This window comes from Chiloscyllium punctatum, chromosome 5 (assembly GCF_047496795.1).
Source record: "Chiloscyllium punctatum isolate Juve2018m chromosome 5, sChiPun1.3, whole genome shotgun sequence".
NCBI lineage: Eukaryota > Metazoa > Chordata > Chondrichthyes > Orectolobiformes > Hemiscylliidae > Chiloscyllium > Chiloscyllium punctatum.
In genome coordinates, this window is record NC_092743.1 from 110,840,626 (window position 1) to 110,860,971 (window position 20,346).

The 20,346-nt window shown below is 39.5% G+C and overlaps 1 protein-coding gene across 1 annotated transcript in view; it reads right to left on the reverse strand.

The window, feature by feature from the left end:
* ppp1r17 (protein phosphatase 1 regulatory subunit 17) overlaps positions 1-16,103 on the reverse strand; it is a 35,237-nt gene extending 19,134 nt beyond the window's left edge. Inside the window, exons 1-2 of the mRNA XM_072571042.1 lie at positions 15,980-16,103; positions 11,329-11,434 (exon numbers count right to left, since the gene is read on the reverse strand). Of these exons, the coding sequence (XP_072427143.1) occupies positions 11,329-11,407 (79 nt within the window). The 5' untranslated portion in view covers positions 11,408-11,434; positions 15,980-16,103. The remainder of the gene's footprint in view (positions 1-11,328; positions 11,435-15,979) is intronic.
* Positions 16,104-20,346: the final 4,243 nt, after the last annotated feature.

The window sequence follows — 20,346 nt, forward strand, 5'->3', positions numbered from 1 at the left end:
TCCGAGGAGCATGGATAGGATAAAAAGACAAAGTCTTTTCCCTGGGTTGGGGGAGTCCAGAACTAGAGGGGATAGGTTTAGAGTGAGTGGGGAAAGATATAAAAGATATAAGGGGCAACGTTTTCATGCAGAGGTGGCACATGAATGGAATGCGCTGCCAGAGGAAGTGATGGAGGCTGGTACAATTGCAACATTTAAAAGGCATTTGGTTGGGTTTATGAATAGGAGGGTTTGATGGGATATGGGCTGGGTGCTGGCAGGTGGGACTAGATTGGGTTGGGATACGTGGTCGGCATGGACGGGTTGGACCGAAGGGTCTGTTTCCATTCTGTACATCTCTATGTCTCTCTGACTCTAATTTGGAAAATGGAAGGGACAAGCTGAGAAGTAGGGGGTAGAGTCAAGTGCTAGAGGACAAGGAAGTTTGGAGCTTCATATTGCAAATGGCGAACACAATAAAATAATTAGACTTATTGTGAAGGGAGAATGACCAGTGGAACTGAACAGTTTGGATCTGGATAGGAGTAGTATCAGGAGAAGAGCAGGAATATCAAGGAGGATAACGAAAGGAAAGATAGTCACAGGAGCATGTTGAAGAAAGTCTGATGAGAAAAGTGGGCCATCTACCCTTTATGCAGGATCCATATATTTTCAAGGGAGTGATGGAGAGAGAATAATTTGAAGGGAAGGTTTACAATCGTTATCTTTCCTAAATCAAATAATGCAAATGGGAGGATCCCAAGATCTGTTTGCAGGTTTTTCTCTACAGTGTAAACACACACAAGGGAGACAGTTAAAGCAAAAACTATAAAATATTATTGCATCAGCAGTTAATAGTTTTGCACTGAAGGGAAGTACAGAGAGGTGCATCTAAAAATCACCAGCAATGGTGATGGTGCTGGCTATTGCACATTCAGATGTGCAGGATCATCCACAGACCTGTAAGTTAATGACACGGGGATGAAACCGTTATGCAGGCTAGAGATTGCAAAATTCTAGGGCTGTATTGCAGGGCATAGTGAAGGTCACCAAGAATCCGATTGAAATAATTATGACATGCATGGAAGGCAGTGTAAAGATCAGGGCCACCATACGTTGTACATGGCTGCATCAGGAAGAGATATAGCAGCCATGGAGAACACTCTCAACCCCATGTAGAGATAGCTGTAGAGGAGGCATTCAATCAATACTTGAACACCCTGAAAAACACCCGGAGGATGGTTTGACTATGTCAAGACGTCAAATGGAAAACATTCATCTCATTCCCAAGATTATTCATGAATCATTGCAGCCATGACAGATATTTGACTAACTTAACACAGCATCCATATTAGCTTCATTCAGGTTACAAAGGAGGATGAACAACCATAACAGAACCAGTGACATGAGACTCCGGAGTCTGTAGCTGTGCATAAGCAAGCAGTGTGTTCAAAGGGGGAAATGGGGTCTTCAGCATTGAACAGTCTATTGGGAGAGGATGTATTGCAGATGAGAAAATAGCACTACAGGATGTAGAGTTAGCATGACGAGGGAAGCCCCATTGGTTGGTTAGTGCCCAGAATGCCAACAAGTGCAAACATTATCACCAGCAGCTCCCCCACATCCATGGGAATGGCTGGGTAAATCTTGGATTCGGTTACATGTTGAATATGCAGGTCCTGCCATGGGCTCAATGTTCTTAGTCATTGTAGATGTCCACTAGAAATGGTTGGGCATGCATGGAGTCCATTTGTCAAGCACAGGGACGTCAAGAGGAAAACTACGCACATCGTTTTCAATACATGGACTCCTAGAATTGTTGATCACAAATAACAGGCCATTGTTTATCAGCAGGGAATTTGGATATTTCCAAAGGTTGAATAGGATTTGACATTTAAGGACAGTTCCATACTATTCACCATCCAAAGGCCTGGCAGATAGAACAGTCTAAACTTTGAGGGCAAGCTTGAACATAGAACATAGAACATAGAACATAGAACATAGAACATAGAACAATACAGCACAGAACAGGCCCTTCGGCCCACGATGTTGTGCCGAACTTCTATTCTAGATTAAGCACCCATCCATGTACCTATCCAAATGCCGCTTAAAGGTCGCCAATGAATCTGACTCTACCACTCCCTCGGGCAGCGCATTCCATGCCCCCACCACTCTCTGGGTAAAGAACCCACCCCTGACATCTCCCCTATACCTTCCACCCTTCACCTTAAATTTATGTCCCCTTGTAACACTCTGTTGTACCCGGGGAAAAAGTTTCTGACTGTCTACTCTATCTATTCCTCTGAACATCTTATAAACCTCGATCAAGTCACCCCTCATCCTTCGCCGTTCCAACGAGAAAAGGCCGAGAACTCTCAACCTATCCTCGTACGACCTACTCTCCATTCCAGGCAACATCCTGGTAAATCTTCTCTGCACCCTCTCCAAAGCTTCCACATCTTTCCTAAAGTGAGGCGACCAGAACTGCACACAGTACTCCAAATGTGGCCTAACCAAAGTCCTGTACAGCTGCAACATCACCTCACGACTCTTGAATTCAATCCCTCTGCTAATGAACGATAATACTCCATAGGCCTTCTTACAAACTCTATCCACCTGAGTGGCAACCTTCAAAGATCTATGTACATAGACCCCAAGATCCCTCTGTTCCTCCACCTGACCAAGAACCCTACCATTAACCCTGTATTCCGCATTCTTATTTGTTCTTCCAAAATGGACAACCTCACACTTGGCAGGGTTGAACTCCATCTGCCACTCCTCAGCCCAGCTCTGCATCATATCTAAGTCCCTCTGCAGCCGACAACAGCCCTCCTCACTGTCCACAACTCCACCTATCTTTGTATCATCTGCAAATTTACTGACCCACCCTTCGACTCCCTCCTCTAAGTCATTAATAAAAATTACAAACAGCAGAGGACCCAGAACTGATCCCTGCGGAACTCCACTTGTAACTGGACTCCATGCTGAATATTTACCATCTACCACCACTCTCTGACTTCGACCGGTTAGCCAGTTTTCTATCCAATTGGCCAAATTTCCTTCTATCCCATGCCTCCTGACTTTCTGCATAAGCCTACCATGGGGAACCTTATCAAATGCCTTACTAAAATCCATGTACACTACATCCACTGCTCTACCCTCATCCACATGCTTGGTCACCTCCTCGAAAAATTCGAAGAAACAGCCTATAGCCTCTATAGATAATAAGCTGTCATGATTCTTATGTGATTATAGGACCACACTACATGCAACTACAAGGATGGCTCCAGCAGAGTTGCTAATGGGTAGAAGGCTCAATTTCACCTTCCCAGACCTGGAGGGAGAGGGTGAAACAGCATCAGGGTCGCCAGTACCGGATCCAAGACTCCACCAAATGAGGGAGACAGTTTACTTTAGGGATGAAGTTTGGTGCAGGAACCATGGAAATTACTCTGCATGGGTAAGAGGCATAGTCAACATAAAATCATGTAGATAGTTCAGACAGATGCGACAGTCCTGAACAAGCGCATGGCCTTCAGAACAACCTAGGATATCTGAACACCAATTATCCGAATTTCGGATTATCCAAACAAGATTGCAATGTTTTGTAAAAACGATACATCTAAGAGATGTTACCGACACTGCTAGTACCGACATTTCCTCCAGTCCCCGTTAACGAAGGTATCGACAGTTTGGGACTTTTCATGGGGTGGTATGAATCAGGTGATAAGTGTGATTCAGGGCTGAGAGGAGCGACAGATATATAATAATATTAATAATATTCTTCTCAGTTGCTGTTGTTGCGAGTAGTTGTTGGTGGATAACAGTCGCCAGGATTATTCACAAAGCAACAGTTGCTATAACTGAAGCCGCTGCCGTGGAGGGCTCACATGTGCACCTTCCGTCCTGCACTGCGTCTGTGAGCTCTCCAACCTCCTGATGGCAGGAAGCAGGCTGTCAGCATCATCACACACAGTACTGCGGCTGCACAGCACTCGCCGATCACCTTTTGATCCTTGCACAATTGAAGGAGGCTTTGTGTGTGAATCCTGCCTGATGCCTGCTTTTTGTTTTGCTTTCTGACATTAATTATCCTGATCGGCGTGCAGTGTGGACCTCTCTCTTCTCAACCTTTCTCTCTCCTCTATCTCTACTTTTGCAGCACAATCCATTATCCGAACAATCAGTCATCCGAATAAAATAAACAGGGAGTCCTGGCTGACAGATAAAAAGACGATTGTCTGACATTCTGACACTCTCGGTCCTTGACTCTGTTGAGGCTGTGCCAGAGTTAGGGACTTTCTATGTTTAAATAAAGGCTGACTTGGTGATGGGGTACTGGCCTCTGTAATTGCCTGAAAAAATTACTTGGCCTGCCCCTGAGTGAAAGTGCCCCCCTTGTTTAAGTTTGGCTCCATATGTAGATTTAATAAAGCAAGATTCCTCCAATAGGTTCTGGAAATTAGGACTCAGCCTAATTCCCAAAGTATTCTGATTCAGACAAATTCAGATTCATGAATCTATCCAAAATACTCCCTTCACTAGTTGTGGCAAGCCAACAAATACTAAAAGGAAAACAAATATGTTCAGGTTAGAGTAGAAGAAAAATGTGTTGATCACTGACAATTCCTTTATTGTGATCATAAAACCAAGACTGCATTCAAACAGCAGGGGGTGCTTGGAACCTGTCAGGTAAAGTTAGTCTCTGAAATAGCGTTCAGACTGCAAGACAAAACTTCTCTTTTTCTCACGCTTTCTCCTCATAATTTAGTTTAGACAGACGTCACAGGTAAAAACATTGAGAAGTCTAGAACAATGCATACCTCAACATTTTGTCATCCTTTTCACAATGTTTAGTAATTTGAAATCTGCAGGTGCACCAAATGACCTATTGCTCCATTGCCCAAAATTTTTGACTGAAGGAAATATGAAGATTAGACAAAATCATTGGGCAGTTTGGTGAAATATAGTCTCCCTTTCATGCTTCAGAAGCAGTCTGGCATATATCTGGGACTTTAATGCTGAGAATATTAAGGCAGTAAAAATCACCTCAAATTTTATGTAAAGTATACAAGTAAGGACCATCTGGATCATTTACTCATCTACCACCAAATGTAAAAAGTGATGTTGTGTAATATTCTATCAATCTTTCTTTCATTTTTTGAACTAATCATCAATCTCAACACATCCATTCTTCAATCAAATCGACCCTGTTTTATACTCTATTTTACCAATTATTCACACTTTCTCTTCTTGTTTTTTTATAAATGCAACCTTTCCAGAATTGAATAAGCTATCTTAAAAAATCTTCTGTAATAGAGGTATAGAATCATCGAACTTTACAACAGGGGTAGTGTTAATTCAGTTCATCGTGCCTGGGCAAGTGGATTCAAGTGGCTTTCTCTTCAGAAGTTTCTTCAATCAAATGCTTTCCCTTTGCAAAAGTTTTTTTTAAATTCTTTCATGGGATGTAGACATCACTGACAAGGCCAGCAATTGATGCTTATCCTACGCAATCAGTTTTTCCTGCTCAGCATTTCATGTGTATGAATTTGCTGGGGGTTTGGAGTCACAAAAAGTTCTGGTGGCCAGAACAGGTAAAGGACAGCGGATTTCCTTTGCTACAGGGAATTAGTGAACTAGATAGAGTTTTAACAACATGGTAACTTTATGGCATCATTGCTGACACTTGACATAATTAATTGAATGTCAATGCCAACAGCAGACATGGTAAGATGCGAACTATATTCTCAGGGCAGTAGGTAGAGCTGCTAAATCACTAGCCAGTGGTCACCACCTCCCCTTTATTCTTTATTCTACTTGTGTTTTTGCCTGGGAATTCAATACTCTTAACAACCCCTTGTAACAAATACATCCTATAACTCTCCCTCGTTAACTCACTGGTGCTCTGCAGCAGTTTGATCAAACAGTTCAATTCCTATTTAAGTCTTTTTGTACAGCTAAATGAATTCATAAATAATGAGCAGTTGGCCATACCTTTGGACAAATTTAAAAAATGAAAACTTTGACTGTGAACTATATAGGAGTTTCACCACTCAACTTAATTATATTTACAAGGTAATTTTAAGCTTATCCGAGAATTTATGGCTCAATTTTCCTACTTTTTCATAAAGTTTTCCATATGAGATTCATAGTGCCAAGGCTGTCATTGCCTACTTCAACTTTTCTCAGCAGCAAGAAGGTTCAAGATCTCCTCTGCTCTGAAAGGGTAAATGGCACCTAAAGTCCATACAGTGTGGGAACAGGCCATTCAGCCCAACAAGTCCACACTGACCCTCTGATGAGCATCCCACCTAGACTCACTCCCACTACCCTATTCCTGTAACCTTGCAATTCTCAAGGCTATTCTATCTAACCTACACATTCCTGGACATTGTGGGCAATCTAGCATGGCCAATCCACCTAACCATGACAGCTTTGGACTTTGGGAGAAAACACAGGGAGAATGTGCAAACTCTACACAGACAGTCACCCAAGGTTGGAATTGAATCCAGATCCCTGGTGCTGTGAAGCAGCAATGCTAACCACTGAGCCACTGTGCCGCCCCTCTTTGCTTTTTTATACTCATGTGGTCATTATTCATTCTAACTCTGCTCCTAGACATACCTCTCACTATGGTTCATGGACTATAACTCCCAGACTACATGCATTATGTCCACTCAATGGCTCTCACCCGTCTCCTCTTCCCGATGAAGAGTTGATGCATGAAACGTCGACTCTCCTGATCCTCGGATGCTGTCTGACCGGCTGTGCCTTTCCAGCACCACACTTTTCAGCTCTGATCTCCAGCATCTGCAGTCCTCACTTTCTCCCACTAAATCTTCCTGCACTCCGCACCTCCCACTTACTGAAAACACCTCACCACCTCACCTGCTCTGTGTCACCACTAACAGCTCTTCCATTCACTTTCATCAGAACCATTCTCTCCTTTCGTCCCATTGCATGCAGAATGGCTCACAGCCAGACTAAAAGGGAGAAAACTGAAGGAGCTTGGCAGCTGTAAGGTTCATTATCCATACGGGAAGATGTTGCAAGATGCCTGATCTCTCCACCATACCCCTGCCTGTGATGCTAAAGCCTGCAAATGTCCATAATAAGAATGGTGAGTGCATATCTAGTAAGGGCCTTCTCACTAGGCCTGGGATCTCTAGGCCCAAACAATCCTGGGGTCAACTAGTCAGGTCTTTTAGGCCAACAGGGGCAACCACAGAACAGACACAATTCTACTCCACCGGCACAAGACATAGCTGCACTCGGAGTGGGACAGAAAAGAACAGCTGCAGAAATGGCACTTTTGTAAATATGTATGCACTTGGAAAAATATCTGCAGTATTCAGATCTGATCAAGTGGATCAATTTGAAAGATAAAAAACCTCTTCCGATGTCCTGAGGATAAAAGAAGTAGGAAATGGCCAAGCATTGCTCGTTTCTCAAAAGTAACTGACTCTTCAAATGCAGATAACATTAGACATTAGGGACCTTTGAACCATGACATTGATGACTGCATCAAATGCTTTGCACTTTAATGTGGACAGCACTGAGGCTAAAAGCAATGCAGAAGGAGTGTGCTAGGGCATGACCTGCATATGCATCCATAATTACTCCCACCTTATGAATGATAGCACAGAATTAGTGTTGATTCCACACATTTCTAGAGACAAAGCTGCATTCTATTTATGAATTTTTCAAGAAAGCCTAGTGCTGTTCAATGCTGACAGGTGTACAATCGCTAGTTCCCATGTCCACTCTCCCTTATAGTGTATTGGCCTGCAAGAGGAGTTGCACAGAGCACCATCTTTCATAGGTTCAATCCCATCCTACAGGAGACTCAAGCATTTCAAGACAATTTACCAACCTATGCAAACTTTGAAATGCTAATGACGAAATGATGATGAACGGGTTAAAAAGAAATGCGTCAGGATTGCAACAACTTGCTTCACATGAAGGAATATTTCATGGCACAGCACTTGGATATGATATGCTGACTGAAATCTTAACACCATCCAAACCTAATGCCATGCAATGTTGGTGCACTGTCTCAATGACTGTTGCTTTCTCCTTAATGTAAAGTTCTAAGGTGTAGGTGCATGGAAATGGAATCACCCAAAGATACCAAGCAGATGACCATGTGAATACAAATACATCTATTTGTCAACAGAAAAGTTTAAGGACTGCAAAAATAAGCAGATCCATGAATATTTCACACAGAACATTACATGATGAAAAGAAGTACAAATCTGGCTCACTAAAGCTGGTTTCAATTAGATTCTTTCTGGCTTCTTGCACTCAACAGTACATTGCGTTATTGGGCTGTGTTGATGTCCCTCCTGGTAAGTGTCTTGATCTTGATGCAGTTGATGGGAACCAGTAATGCTGGAGAATCCAGGTGCCAAACTGCTTGACTCGGAGGAAGTGAGGATTGCAAATGCTGGACATCAGAGTCAAAAAGTGTGGTGCTGGAAAAGCACAGCAGGTCAGGCAGCATCCGGGGAGCCGAGAGTCAATGCTTTGGGCATATGCCCTTCCTCAGGAATGCCGACTTTCCTAGTCGGCAGGGAGGTGAGGGAGGATATGAATAACTAACAAATGAACAGGACTTGAGGAAATGACATTGGTGACATTCAGCATCACTTGTCGATCAAGGATTGGGGATGCCTCAGATTCCCAGTTGCTTCCTAAAATGAGTCACCAACATAAACATTCCAGGCAGCTGTGACCTTTACAGCCACTGGAATGGGATTGCCACCTAAGTCCTGCTCCAGCTGATGATATAGTTTGGTAATAAGCCTTAGCCTGCTCTCACATTATGTTTTAAGAGTTGTAGAAAACGATAACAAGGTCTGTATAAATGGAGTTTAATTATTCTCTTCCACCTCCTTGGGGGATCTTCACCTGCTGCCTCTCCCTTAGGAGACATTGCAGAAGCTGATGGATATTGCTGTTCTTTTTAACAATGTTATAATTGTTCTCTCCTTCAATGATGTCTTCACCTGTGCAGCAAGGCTACAAGGAATGCAACAACTATGGTATTCCTAAGAGATCCACGAGCTGATAGTCTGTGGAGAATATCAGAAAGGGAACAGTACCTCATTCGCAGTACTACCGATTCTCCACACTAATCACAGGGAAGACTTATGTTTTGCCTTGATGCAGTGTGCCATGGAGCCTTGATAAAGGGCTCTGAATATGCAAAGTTATCCAGATATATATTTCAGATCCAAATTGTTCATGCTACACTAGGGTGGTTACATTCTGACATTAATCTACCATGGTAGCTTCTCTCCCAAAAAATGCCACCCTTGAACATCGCAGACCATGTCCCTGTATACTTACAGTTCAGTGTGCAAATGTGACAGCTCTGTAGCATTGTCTGATAGTGTCACATATGAAATGTGATTCACAAATAGCAAAGTTTGGTGACACTTTTAAGTTAATGTCTGAACAGATTTCCTTATCTAAAATGCTAAGAAAACAGTCAATGCAAAATATCAAATGGTCATGATTGATTGTGACCATAACTTTTAGTTTCATTCTTGGAAAATCCTTAATTCTGTCCATGTGAGAAACAACTTTGAATAATAATGCCTGATCTTTATATCCGCACCAATATTGTATTCACACTGCCAAGTTCGCTTTAAGTACAATATTTTACTGCCAAGTCTAATTTGGTCTGTTATTCATGGGTTTCAGTCAGTGTTGGCTAGGCCAGTGTTTGTTTACCTAAATGTCCTTGAGAAATGGCCTTCTTGAATTACTGCAGTCCTTTGGTGTACATGCTGGTGAAACTGCATCCAGACAATTTCAACTGCACAACTTTCATTGCCGCTCTCACTGTTTTCATTGTACTATCATTAATGCATGTTTGGTGTTAGTTTATTTTCAGTTCCATTTTTCCCTTTTGATCCTCTGCTCTTCCTTACTAGACATTTTACTATGATTCTTTGGCTCTCATTCTCTGTGGACATGTTCAACATCACTCTGTGATTCCCGACAGAAGCTGATTTTCTGCGGCGTTTGACAGTTTCTGCCAAATTCATAACTCCTGGGATTGACTTGACTACAATTATGAACTACCAATTGCCAAGTTTCAGCCTTGTCAGCAGGATAACATTAAGCTAAAGCTCCCCTTATGAAAGCCTAATGTACTGATTGTCAAACTACTAGGTTTCTGGTGTTACTATCTGAACTTATTCCCCTTTCATGTTTAAAATTATTTTCTCTCTTTCTAACAGTTCCTTGGCAATTCACCAATCATTGTCTCCCCCTCAGGTCTCTAGTCATGCTGCATTGTCTCATACACTAGGCAATCTTGCCCAATAAGTAGCAGCTTCTTTAAAAATCTTTAATTTTCACAGGATGTAAGGCTTTCAGCTACAATATTAAATTCTTTAAATCCTGGTGTGGATATTTAGAAAGTAATGAACATATCATGCAAAGCTAGAATAAAAACACAGTTGAAGAAGTTTGCAACAGAACTTAGCAAAATGTAGGAAATATATGAGTGAGAACAGTCCAGTCAATATTCTGGCTGTGCGACTTTTCATCTGTGTGTTGACAGCTAAAATAAACAAGTTGAATCAATTGTGTGAATGGTCAATGTTCCATCAAACAATGTCTCCTCTGCCCATACCTGTTTTCTGATGTAAGCACACATTTAACTATTGTCAATTTTAAAGTTTATGTTAGAGTCTTGGGCCATGTTACAATGCTCTTCTATTTACGTTCGATCCATATTGATTCCAAATTAATTTCCTTTGGAAGCTAATTCTGTGATTGATGACAAATAATATGTTTATGTTACAGCTTAAGTAGGCAGAAACTAATGGAACCCATAGAAGTTCACAGATTCCCATGCAATTGGATCTATGTGAATGTTATACTTTATGTTGGAGTGAGAAATCACATCCAGAATACTTTCTGTCTGTCATCAGTTGCAATCCTTTAATGTAGAAGTGCCTATTGAAATGTACACATTTAAGGAGTAGTGACAGAAGAAAATACATTGGCAATACCCTTTTTATACCACCTATTTAACACAATACCTGTTATCTCATTTGAACTAAATAATCCATATTTTTGTGCCAAATCAAACTACTTGTAGTACATGACTCTTTTAAGGACAGTGGTTCCCATTTGTATTTTAAGCAGTTTGAGGATGTGCACCTTCCATCTGTGCCTCCATCTGGCTGAGTTGGCCAATCTCGTGCCCTGAAGCAAACTCCACTCATGTTTCAAAGGAACATCTTGCACTCTTTCAGCCTGGCTGATGAAATCTTTTTCCATTGGTGTAATGAACTGTCTCTGTGGACATCACACCAGATTAATTACCTAAGTGCTTGCAGAGCTGATCGCTGTTGTCCAGTCTGTCATCTGGTGCTTCAGGTGACCACACACACTCTGTTGTCATGGTGATAGAGAGCTTTTGTTTGCAGATCTGCAACAAAACAGCACAATACACAGATAGCAGAAATTGAACTTTTATAGCCAATTCAGTTTTTAAATGAATATGTATATTTACTTTTTAAAATGTTTCCATTTTATTCTATTGCATTTTTAAATGTAAGATGCATTAAAACAATTTACACAAACAAAGGTGTAACCATGCTTACACTGTGAATGTTATATATTTATATAAAAGGTTGTCTATATCACTACTACTGATTAGATTCATTAATTGCCTTTGGATAAAAATGAATAATCAGCAAGTAATTTACTGCTTGCAAGTAAGCAGGTCTTATTAAATATATTCAAAACCACACAAATGGACTTGACCCTTTGAATACTTGAGACTGAAAATGTGACTATCATAACAAATCCAAGTCTTCAACTAATTTGATTCTATAAAATACTAAGAAGCAGCTGAGCACATTCTACGCAGTGAAAGTTATGGGCTCCACAAATTCCAACTTCGTTGTTAAAGAATTGTCTCTAGTATGAACTATGCCTTTAGTCAAGCTATCCTAGTGCAGCTACTAAACTAGCATCTCAAACCAACTACATGGGATATTGCCCAAAAACATTCTACCTACCAAACATAGGACAAATCCAAGCTGAACACTTAACAACTGCTTCTAACTATGATCAAAAAGTTTGTAAGTCACAAATGTAATCAAAAGTAGCACTTACTCACAATATCCTGTTCAGTAATGCTAGTTTAGATTTCATAAAATTCACAGGCTGCAGACTTGGTTCCAGTATGAAAAGTTGAATTCCAGTGATGATGTGCAAGTGATATCCCTTGGCTTTGAGACTAAAAATGACCATGACTGGCACTAAGGATCCCTTTTAAAATTGTAGTCAAAAAGAATCTGGGTTAAAAGTCTCCAGTGATTCTTCCAGTTGTAATAGTTCAACTTGACAGCATCCCAAATGCAATATATTTCCAGTTGCGTCCTTTAATGACCATTGGATAATTTAAGGACCACAGGTAGATCTATTTGCTGTTCAGCTCCATTTACATTTGCTCCAATAATGAAACATTCCTTTATCAGATGCAACAGGATTCGGTCAACCTCCAGGTTTGGTGTGATATTTGACAAGTAAAATTTGCCAAAGAGCTTAGAATGTTTAAACTTTAGCGTAGGACTTGCTGGCTTAATGTAGAAACATTGTGGGATTTTCAGCTCTGCTAAAAAGTTATAAATGGATACATTTTCTATAATTTATTAGTTTCCCACTAAATAATGCTTAATTTATGTTCATTTAAGATTATTTCTTGATGTAGAAATCTTGAAGCATGAAACCTTGTACAACACTTTGCATTGGCAAATGGGAAGTTCGTGTATTTTAAAATTATTGATTCATACAAGAATTATGATTAATGTTACAGAGGTAGAGCTAGGTGTTTAAACAATGACATGGAAATGAGATTAGAGACTTGGGCACAGACAGTTGCTAGGAAGGAAGATTCAAGGTGGATCCTCGGCACATTGTGGTGTTGATCAAAGCCAACAGTTTGCTGCTTCTCAATATTTAATTGAAGAAATTTATGCTTATCCAGTACTCCATGTCAGACAAGTAGTCTGACAAATTAGAGACAGGCGTTGAGGCTGAATATTGTCAATGTACATCTGAAAATTAATATTGCAATCGCACATGACCTTGCCGGAGTGTTGCATGGACATAAGAAATAACAATAGATCAAGGAATACCAAAGATAAAGGTGTGGAAAAGCAAAGAGAACTCTTTAAAAACAGTTCTCTGTTTAAGATGGGATTCATAAAAATGAAATTAGGTGAGCACAGTCCAATTCAAATGAGCAATGTAAGAAAGGTACCACAGGAAAAAGTGTGCTCAACCATGGCAAAGCCTAAGATGGATCAAGAAAGAAAGGGAAGGATCACAGGCCATATAGGATTTCATTGATGATGTAAGTCAAATTAGTATTGTTGTGGGTTAGGATTCTGTTTGGAGGAATTCTGTTTGGGGCAACTGAAACTTTGAATGAACTTTGTTGGTGACAATGCTTTCAAATAATTTGGAAGAGAGAGATTGGGAATATGGCAGTAGTTTAGAAGAATCACGTATGATGTACCTAATATCTGTGAATATTGACAAGTTTGTAGAATTAGAATGGCTATATGATACTGTACTTGGCTGCACGCAAGATACAAACAGAAGACAAACGTAGACTTGGGAATGAGAAATATTTCATATTGCAGAGAATCACACATTGAACATGAGCGGGCAACAGTTTGAAAGGAAAGTTGGGCTGAAGCAGATTTAAACAGAAAGTATCACCACTGTGTCTGAACAGATATCTCAATCTAATAGAAGTTAATGAGCCCATAACATTCAATTTTAGTTCCCTTCCCTACTCATCTCCAATCCTTACAACTGGAGGGAAAGTTTTGGGAAGGTCTTAAAAGATCAGAGGCACATAATCCAATTCCATTATGAAAATCTTTAAAATTATGAAGTAAAGAAATATATCCACATTGTACTCTATTAGTATTTATAATGAGTCATAGAGTCATAAAGTCATTGAGAGGTACAGCACGGAAACAGACCTTTAAGTCCAACTTGTCAATGCTGACCAGACATCTTAACCTAATTTAGTCCTATTTACCAGTACTTGGCTTATATCCCTCTAAACCCTTTCTATTCATACTCTCATCAAGATGTGTAGTTTTACCAGCCTCCACCACTTCTTCAGTCCATACATGCACCACCTCTGTGTGAAAAAATTGCCCCTTAGGTCCCTTTTATATCTTTTCCATCTCACCCTAAACCTATGCCCTCTAGTTATGGATGGTTTGCAAATAGTGCTGTGTCTGAAGGTGAGGTAAGTGAAAAGGAAGTGCTAAATAACAGTGTGAAGTTAGTGGTTCATTTGCAAGGATACAACACTTGAAGATACAATTAGTGACCTTGACCACTTGTGGGAGGTATTTAAACTTCTACCTGCACTGCATCCAGGTCCATGAGACTACCCTGATGGTATTGACAGCGACAGCCTCTGTTCCATCTGTCTTCTCTGTGTCTATGCAGAAGGCCTGTGGTTCCCCCATGGGAAAAAGACCTTAACCTTCCTGTTCATCACTCACACAAAGGCTCCCATTGCATCAGTGAGTATTAGAGTATTCTCTCTGTCCCAGCTGCTTTTCTATCCTCAGCCTTCACTCAGTTCAGATTCCTCCATAAAAATTTCTATCACCGACTGTGACTAGAATGCACCTCCCTGTTAAGTAACCCAGTCTAACATTTAATAGGGCTGGCTTCACTTGAACTTGAGTTCTCTGCCGAAGTGTACAGGCAGTCAGCAGCACACAAAGCAATCAACAAATGCTTCTTTCACTGAAATAAGCAGGCAGCACAAAGATCACAAATTGCTTGCATTGCAAAGAATGAACACTGACTAGTAACCCAACAGCCTTCCCCATGTTGTCATCGGGTTTTATCCAAGTATCCCCTCAGAATTTTGTGCTCCACATTTAAGATACTAAATGCTCAGAGTAAACAGAATTCACTGAATTGCAAAAGTAGAACTCTGTCTATGCAACCAGGGATGATCAACAAATGAATTTTACCGATGACACTCACATCTCAAGGCTATTTTTTAAAAATAACTTGATAACTCTGTAATTCCAGACTCAATTTTGTTATAAAACAAGATACACTGTAATGGAATGACAAACATGCAAATGTGTATATTTAATTAGTATCGTAAAATAAATAAAACACTTGCATTATATCAAAAACTAACTTTGTTCAAATTCCACATACGCTGATAAAAGATGCACTCATGTCCCATTGAGTACTATTGCTTTTGTACTATTTCACTAGTTTTATCCAAATCCATAACACCAAGACTATCAAAAATATGAAATGTGGAATCAACGTAACTGAGGTAACTTTTAAGTACAAAATCTCAGCTGCTGACATGTATTTCTCTGTGCACTAAGCTCTAATTCTATAGCACTGCTCAAATGTAGCTGAAAAATAAATTTGGAATTGTTGGGTGTTTAAGAAGAATTGTCACTGGCAATGAATTAAGGCAACACCTTTCATATATGAAAGAGAAAGGCTAATAGACCAACTTAAATCATCTTTCCTTGATTAGAATCAAATACAAATTTCCATTAAAGTGCCATATGTGATAAAATATGATCACTTTCAAAACAAGTCCTGTCGACGCTGTGAAAGTTTGCATTGCCTTTCTGAGTGAACCATGCAATTCTTAGCAAGCTATATATTCTGGTTGCTCTCTTAAACTGTGTAAACCAGATAATAGAAAAAATCATCTGTAATTTTGAACAGAGTTAACATTATGACTGAAGTCCTCATCATGAGTGTGTAATACTTAACCCTTTTTTGAAAAAAGCTTTATCACTAGTCAGGGGTGTTACTTTTTCTATACTAACTGCATTAATACTATTTAAAGTTAACTGGTAACATAACAATAATGAACAACACGCACACAGACACACACACATACACACACACACAGACAGACACAGACACACACAGAATCACTCACCAACACAAAGCTGACAGCTGCCTTCACTGAAGGAGAATCTCTCTGCTCTACTGCTCTGAGTCTCACCTCGGGCTTATCTAGCCAGCATCGGTTGTTGTCATGACAATGCTATGTTTCCATGGCTTTTCCTCACTTTCAATTAATCTCTTTCATAGCACTAATTATGGCCTGAAGACTTTCTTTACATCTTGAGAAACTAAAGCACGGGTTTCTACCAGAGTCTCTGACATGTATAGAAGTTGCACAATTTGCAACACCTGGTAATTTCAAAGATATGTTTAGAAGACGACCAGTGTTGTGTTTTAAGACAACTTCATAACAATCCACTGAAATGAATTACCAGCAACAAGACAATCAGTTAGAATGATATCTTCACAGTAGGTTGTAATCATGGCCCATACTTATTTTAGAAGAATATTCGAGAAACATGAACTAATGAAGCAAAAAATAATCACAGCTCTCCAATAAATTGCTGGAAGCGCGTAACAGATTGACCAGCATCTGATAGACAAAATGTTTCGTGCATCTCACTTACTAGCAATTGGGACTACCCATTAGAATTAACAACTTTATTTTGCATTGCACTATCCTTTGTTTCAATAAAAGTAATAGACTTATGCCTGTTCACTCTTGATATAATGATACATGATTTGTAATCCCCACCTCCCAGTTCTTTCCATAACACGTTTTGAATAATTATTAAAATAGAGCTAACTAACTAAGTAACTAATGAGTAAAATCTGGAATAACCTCAAAGTGGCTACCTTTTAAACTTGACTATTTTAAAGTTGTTACCAATTCACAAATTTTTCATGAAAACTTAGAAATTATTCGTTTTCACAAATTTGGTTCCCCTAGATATTTTCTGACAATATCAGGGAATACTGATTGAAATTTGAAATCTTTTTATTCATGCATGACAATCAGGGATTGTAATTATGGCTCAAACCTAATTTGGAATTAAGATGTGTTTGGGGCGGACAGGCTGTGATGAAGGAAGATAAGTCTTGATGAATCCTCAAAGTCAGGTCCAGGTTATTTTAACCCCCAAACCCTCATGTGTAACATTCAGATTAATCTCCCGATTAAAACGAATGCCCCTGATCAGTAGTTGACAGTCAGAGTCATGCTGGACACCAGACAGCATAAAAGGCTGAAGGAAAGGATTCAAACCAAGGTAATATATGAATGGATCTGAACTGACCACAGTTGCGGGAGATGAAAAAGAAACTTGGGGGACTGAAAACTCAATGATTGCACGAAGAATCTATAGGGGAAATATAATTTTAAACATCTATCTCAGCTCCTTTTTGCTTCCCCGACCTGTTTTTGGATTAAACTCCGTCGGAGCTTCCAGAATCTTTGGTTAACTAGCATATTAAATCTGCAGTAAACTCCTTGTGCACATGACAGACAGCACTCACATGTTTATTCAGGGATTTTGTTAAATTAGTGGAACATTGAAAGCATTAGGAATTGGACACAATTATTTTGACAACATAATCACCCCCATCAGCATGACCCCTATTGGCTAAACAGACATAACATTAACCCTTTTGTATCTGAACCAGCTCGCATTGATCTTTTGTGTGTTTTTATGAACCAAACAAAAATCTTAGAGTGGAAGTCTTAAAAACAGAATACATATTCCCAATCAGTGTGTGTTAATAGGAATGCAGTCAGATTCATTTCCTATTTATCAGGCAAGTTCCATGGTAGCTTCTGCCTATCTGTTTGAAGAACAAAATTTATTGCATGTGTTTAACTGCATCCCAACTGAAGTGAAGGTAGCAAAACATGCAGTCAGCCATGTTCATAAACCTTCAACCTCTACTTCTTCATTAGACCTAAAAGGAATCACAGCTCTGCAACATTTTAAGCCTTCACCTCGAAGGAAGAAAGGATATTGGTAAATTTTTTGCAACTGTAAGACATGACTGCATGCCACCTCATTTGTAATTGCCCTTTCTTGTGTGTTTGTAACAGTGTGAATGGACGCCTGGAGTTGTAAAACTCTTTCTGGTATTGTATAATTAACTTTTATCCTTTTTAAAAACCAATAAGAAAATGTTTAATTTGTCCATTTTTGGTAGTTATATCGGTTAATCTACCTTTTGTTCAAAATCATTTGTCTGCATTCAGTCACGAGGTAGATAGCTTATCTCTGCCCCATCTGCAGACCCTCGTGAGAACGTATCTAGAAATAATTGATGGGTTAACATAAAAATACTAGGAACAAGAACAAGCAATTTGGCTTTTCAAACTTGCCCCACCACTCAACATGATCACAGCTGAGCTTCTATTTCAATTTTTTCCCCATAGCCCTCAATGCCTTTAAAATTGAAAGTAGTTTAAACCCACTAGTGCTCCCAAGAACAGTATCATCTGATTGAAGTAACAGTTTGTACATGGACAAATCAGGTTGAGTGGACTGAAGCTAGGTGCTTGAATTTGTGATACCCATTCCAGCTGATATGTCAAGGGAACTAATTCATAAAATCTATTGCACATAAATGACAGTCCAGGACAACATGAAATGGTAGGAATCAGTATGAAACACAGGACAGCATCGGTTGCGTTTTAATGCTGTGGAACAAAACAAAGCTAGACACTTTGCAGCTCTTCACAAGCAAAACAAAAGTTTGCTGAATTATTTTTCAAGGATAGGTTGCCCTTTAAAGTCTCTGGGATGTGTAAGGAGTAATTGAAAAATTTCATGCTCCAGGCTCAGAAATTGCCTGCCAGGAGTGCAAATGTGCAATTCTGGCATGCATCAAATTTCTATTATATGCTACCTACAGGCATATTATTGCACTGGGAACATAAATTGGTAAAGATATCCCTGCAATAATATGATTACATGAGAAGTACTTCCTCAGTGTTGATGTTTATCTCGGACTCTGAGTCACAAGATTAAGAGAAATAATTACAGGGATGGATTGTGGCTGATCTGTGGCTGATCTGCACTTTCCGGTCTGCTGCCTGTAGCTTTTGACTTTTCTTGTCATTCAAATATCTGTCCAACTCAACCCTGAATACATTCAATGAGCCAAACTCCACTGCTCTCTGTGGAAGAGAATGTCAAGGATTAATATCAACCAAAGAGAAGAAATTCATCCTCATCTCCATCTTAAATGGGAGACAGTTTGTTTTGAAATTATGGCCCTAGTTCTAGATGCTTGTATGGAAAGAGGCCGCCTCCCAGCAGCAACTGTGTCAACTCTCCTCAGGATATTCGGATACTTCAATAAGATAATCTCTCATTCTTCTAAATTCAATGAATATAGGTCCTGAATGCGCAACCTTTTCTCATAAGATAACATCATCAGTTCAGGAATCATTTTAGTGAATCTTGTGTGAACTCACTTAATTTCAAGTATATCCCTTCATTTGTAAGAAGACAAAAACTTTACACAGCACTCTGATCCACTCATCATTGCCCGATACAGTTGTAGCAAGACCTTTTTATACTCTCTCCCTCTTGCACTAAATGCTAACATTAATTTGCATTCAGAAGCACATGCATGCTAACTTTTTACAATTTATGCACAAGTACAGATCTCTCTGCAATGTGACATTGTGCGGTCTCATCCTTTTGAAATGATAGTCTGTGTTGCTATTCTTCTTGCCAAAGTGAACAACATCACACTTTCCCACATTCTACTCCATATTTTAATGTTCTAGATCCTTTGTGTCCTCCTCACAACATTTTTTTCCTAAAAATGTATCATCAGTAAATTTGGCTACAGTACAGTTGGTCTCTTCATCTAATTTGTGAATGTTGATCATAAATAGTTATGTCTCCAGCTCATTCTTATACTACTCCACCTGATATAGCTTTCCAGCCTGGAAATGATGCATTTATCTGAACTCTCTGTTTCAGGCTGAACTTATGCTAATGTACCATGAGCTGTGTTCTTATGAAGTAACCTTTAATCTTGCACCTTAGCAGATCTTTTTGGAACTTCGAATAGAGTACATCTGCAGGATCTCTTTTATTGACTTGTTGGTCTGCACTAGCTTGCTGAGCAAAATTTTATTTTTGTTTAGTTTTGCTGGTTTCTAAAATGTTTCTATTCTTACAACCAGTCACTAATCTTTGCAGTATTATGCATCTTTTCTTTTGATTTGAAATTTAAGATTAATTTCTTTAGTTAACTATGCAACATTTCTCAAGTCTTTGTTTATCTGTATATCGCTGAGACTTATGATTTAGCTTCTTAAATGTCTGCCATCGTTTTTCTACAATTTTAACTAAATTCAAGGAGATAGTGGCACAATGATAATGTCACTGGACAGTAATCCAGAACCCCATGCTAATCTCTCAGGAAAATGGGTTCAACGCGATAGTTTCAGACCCACTTTTT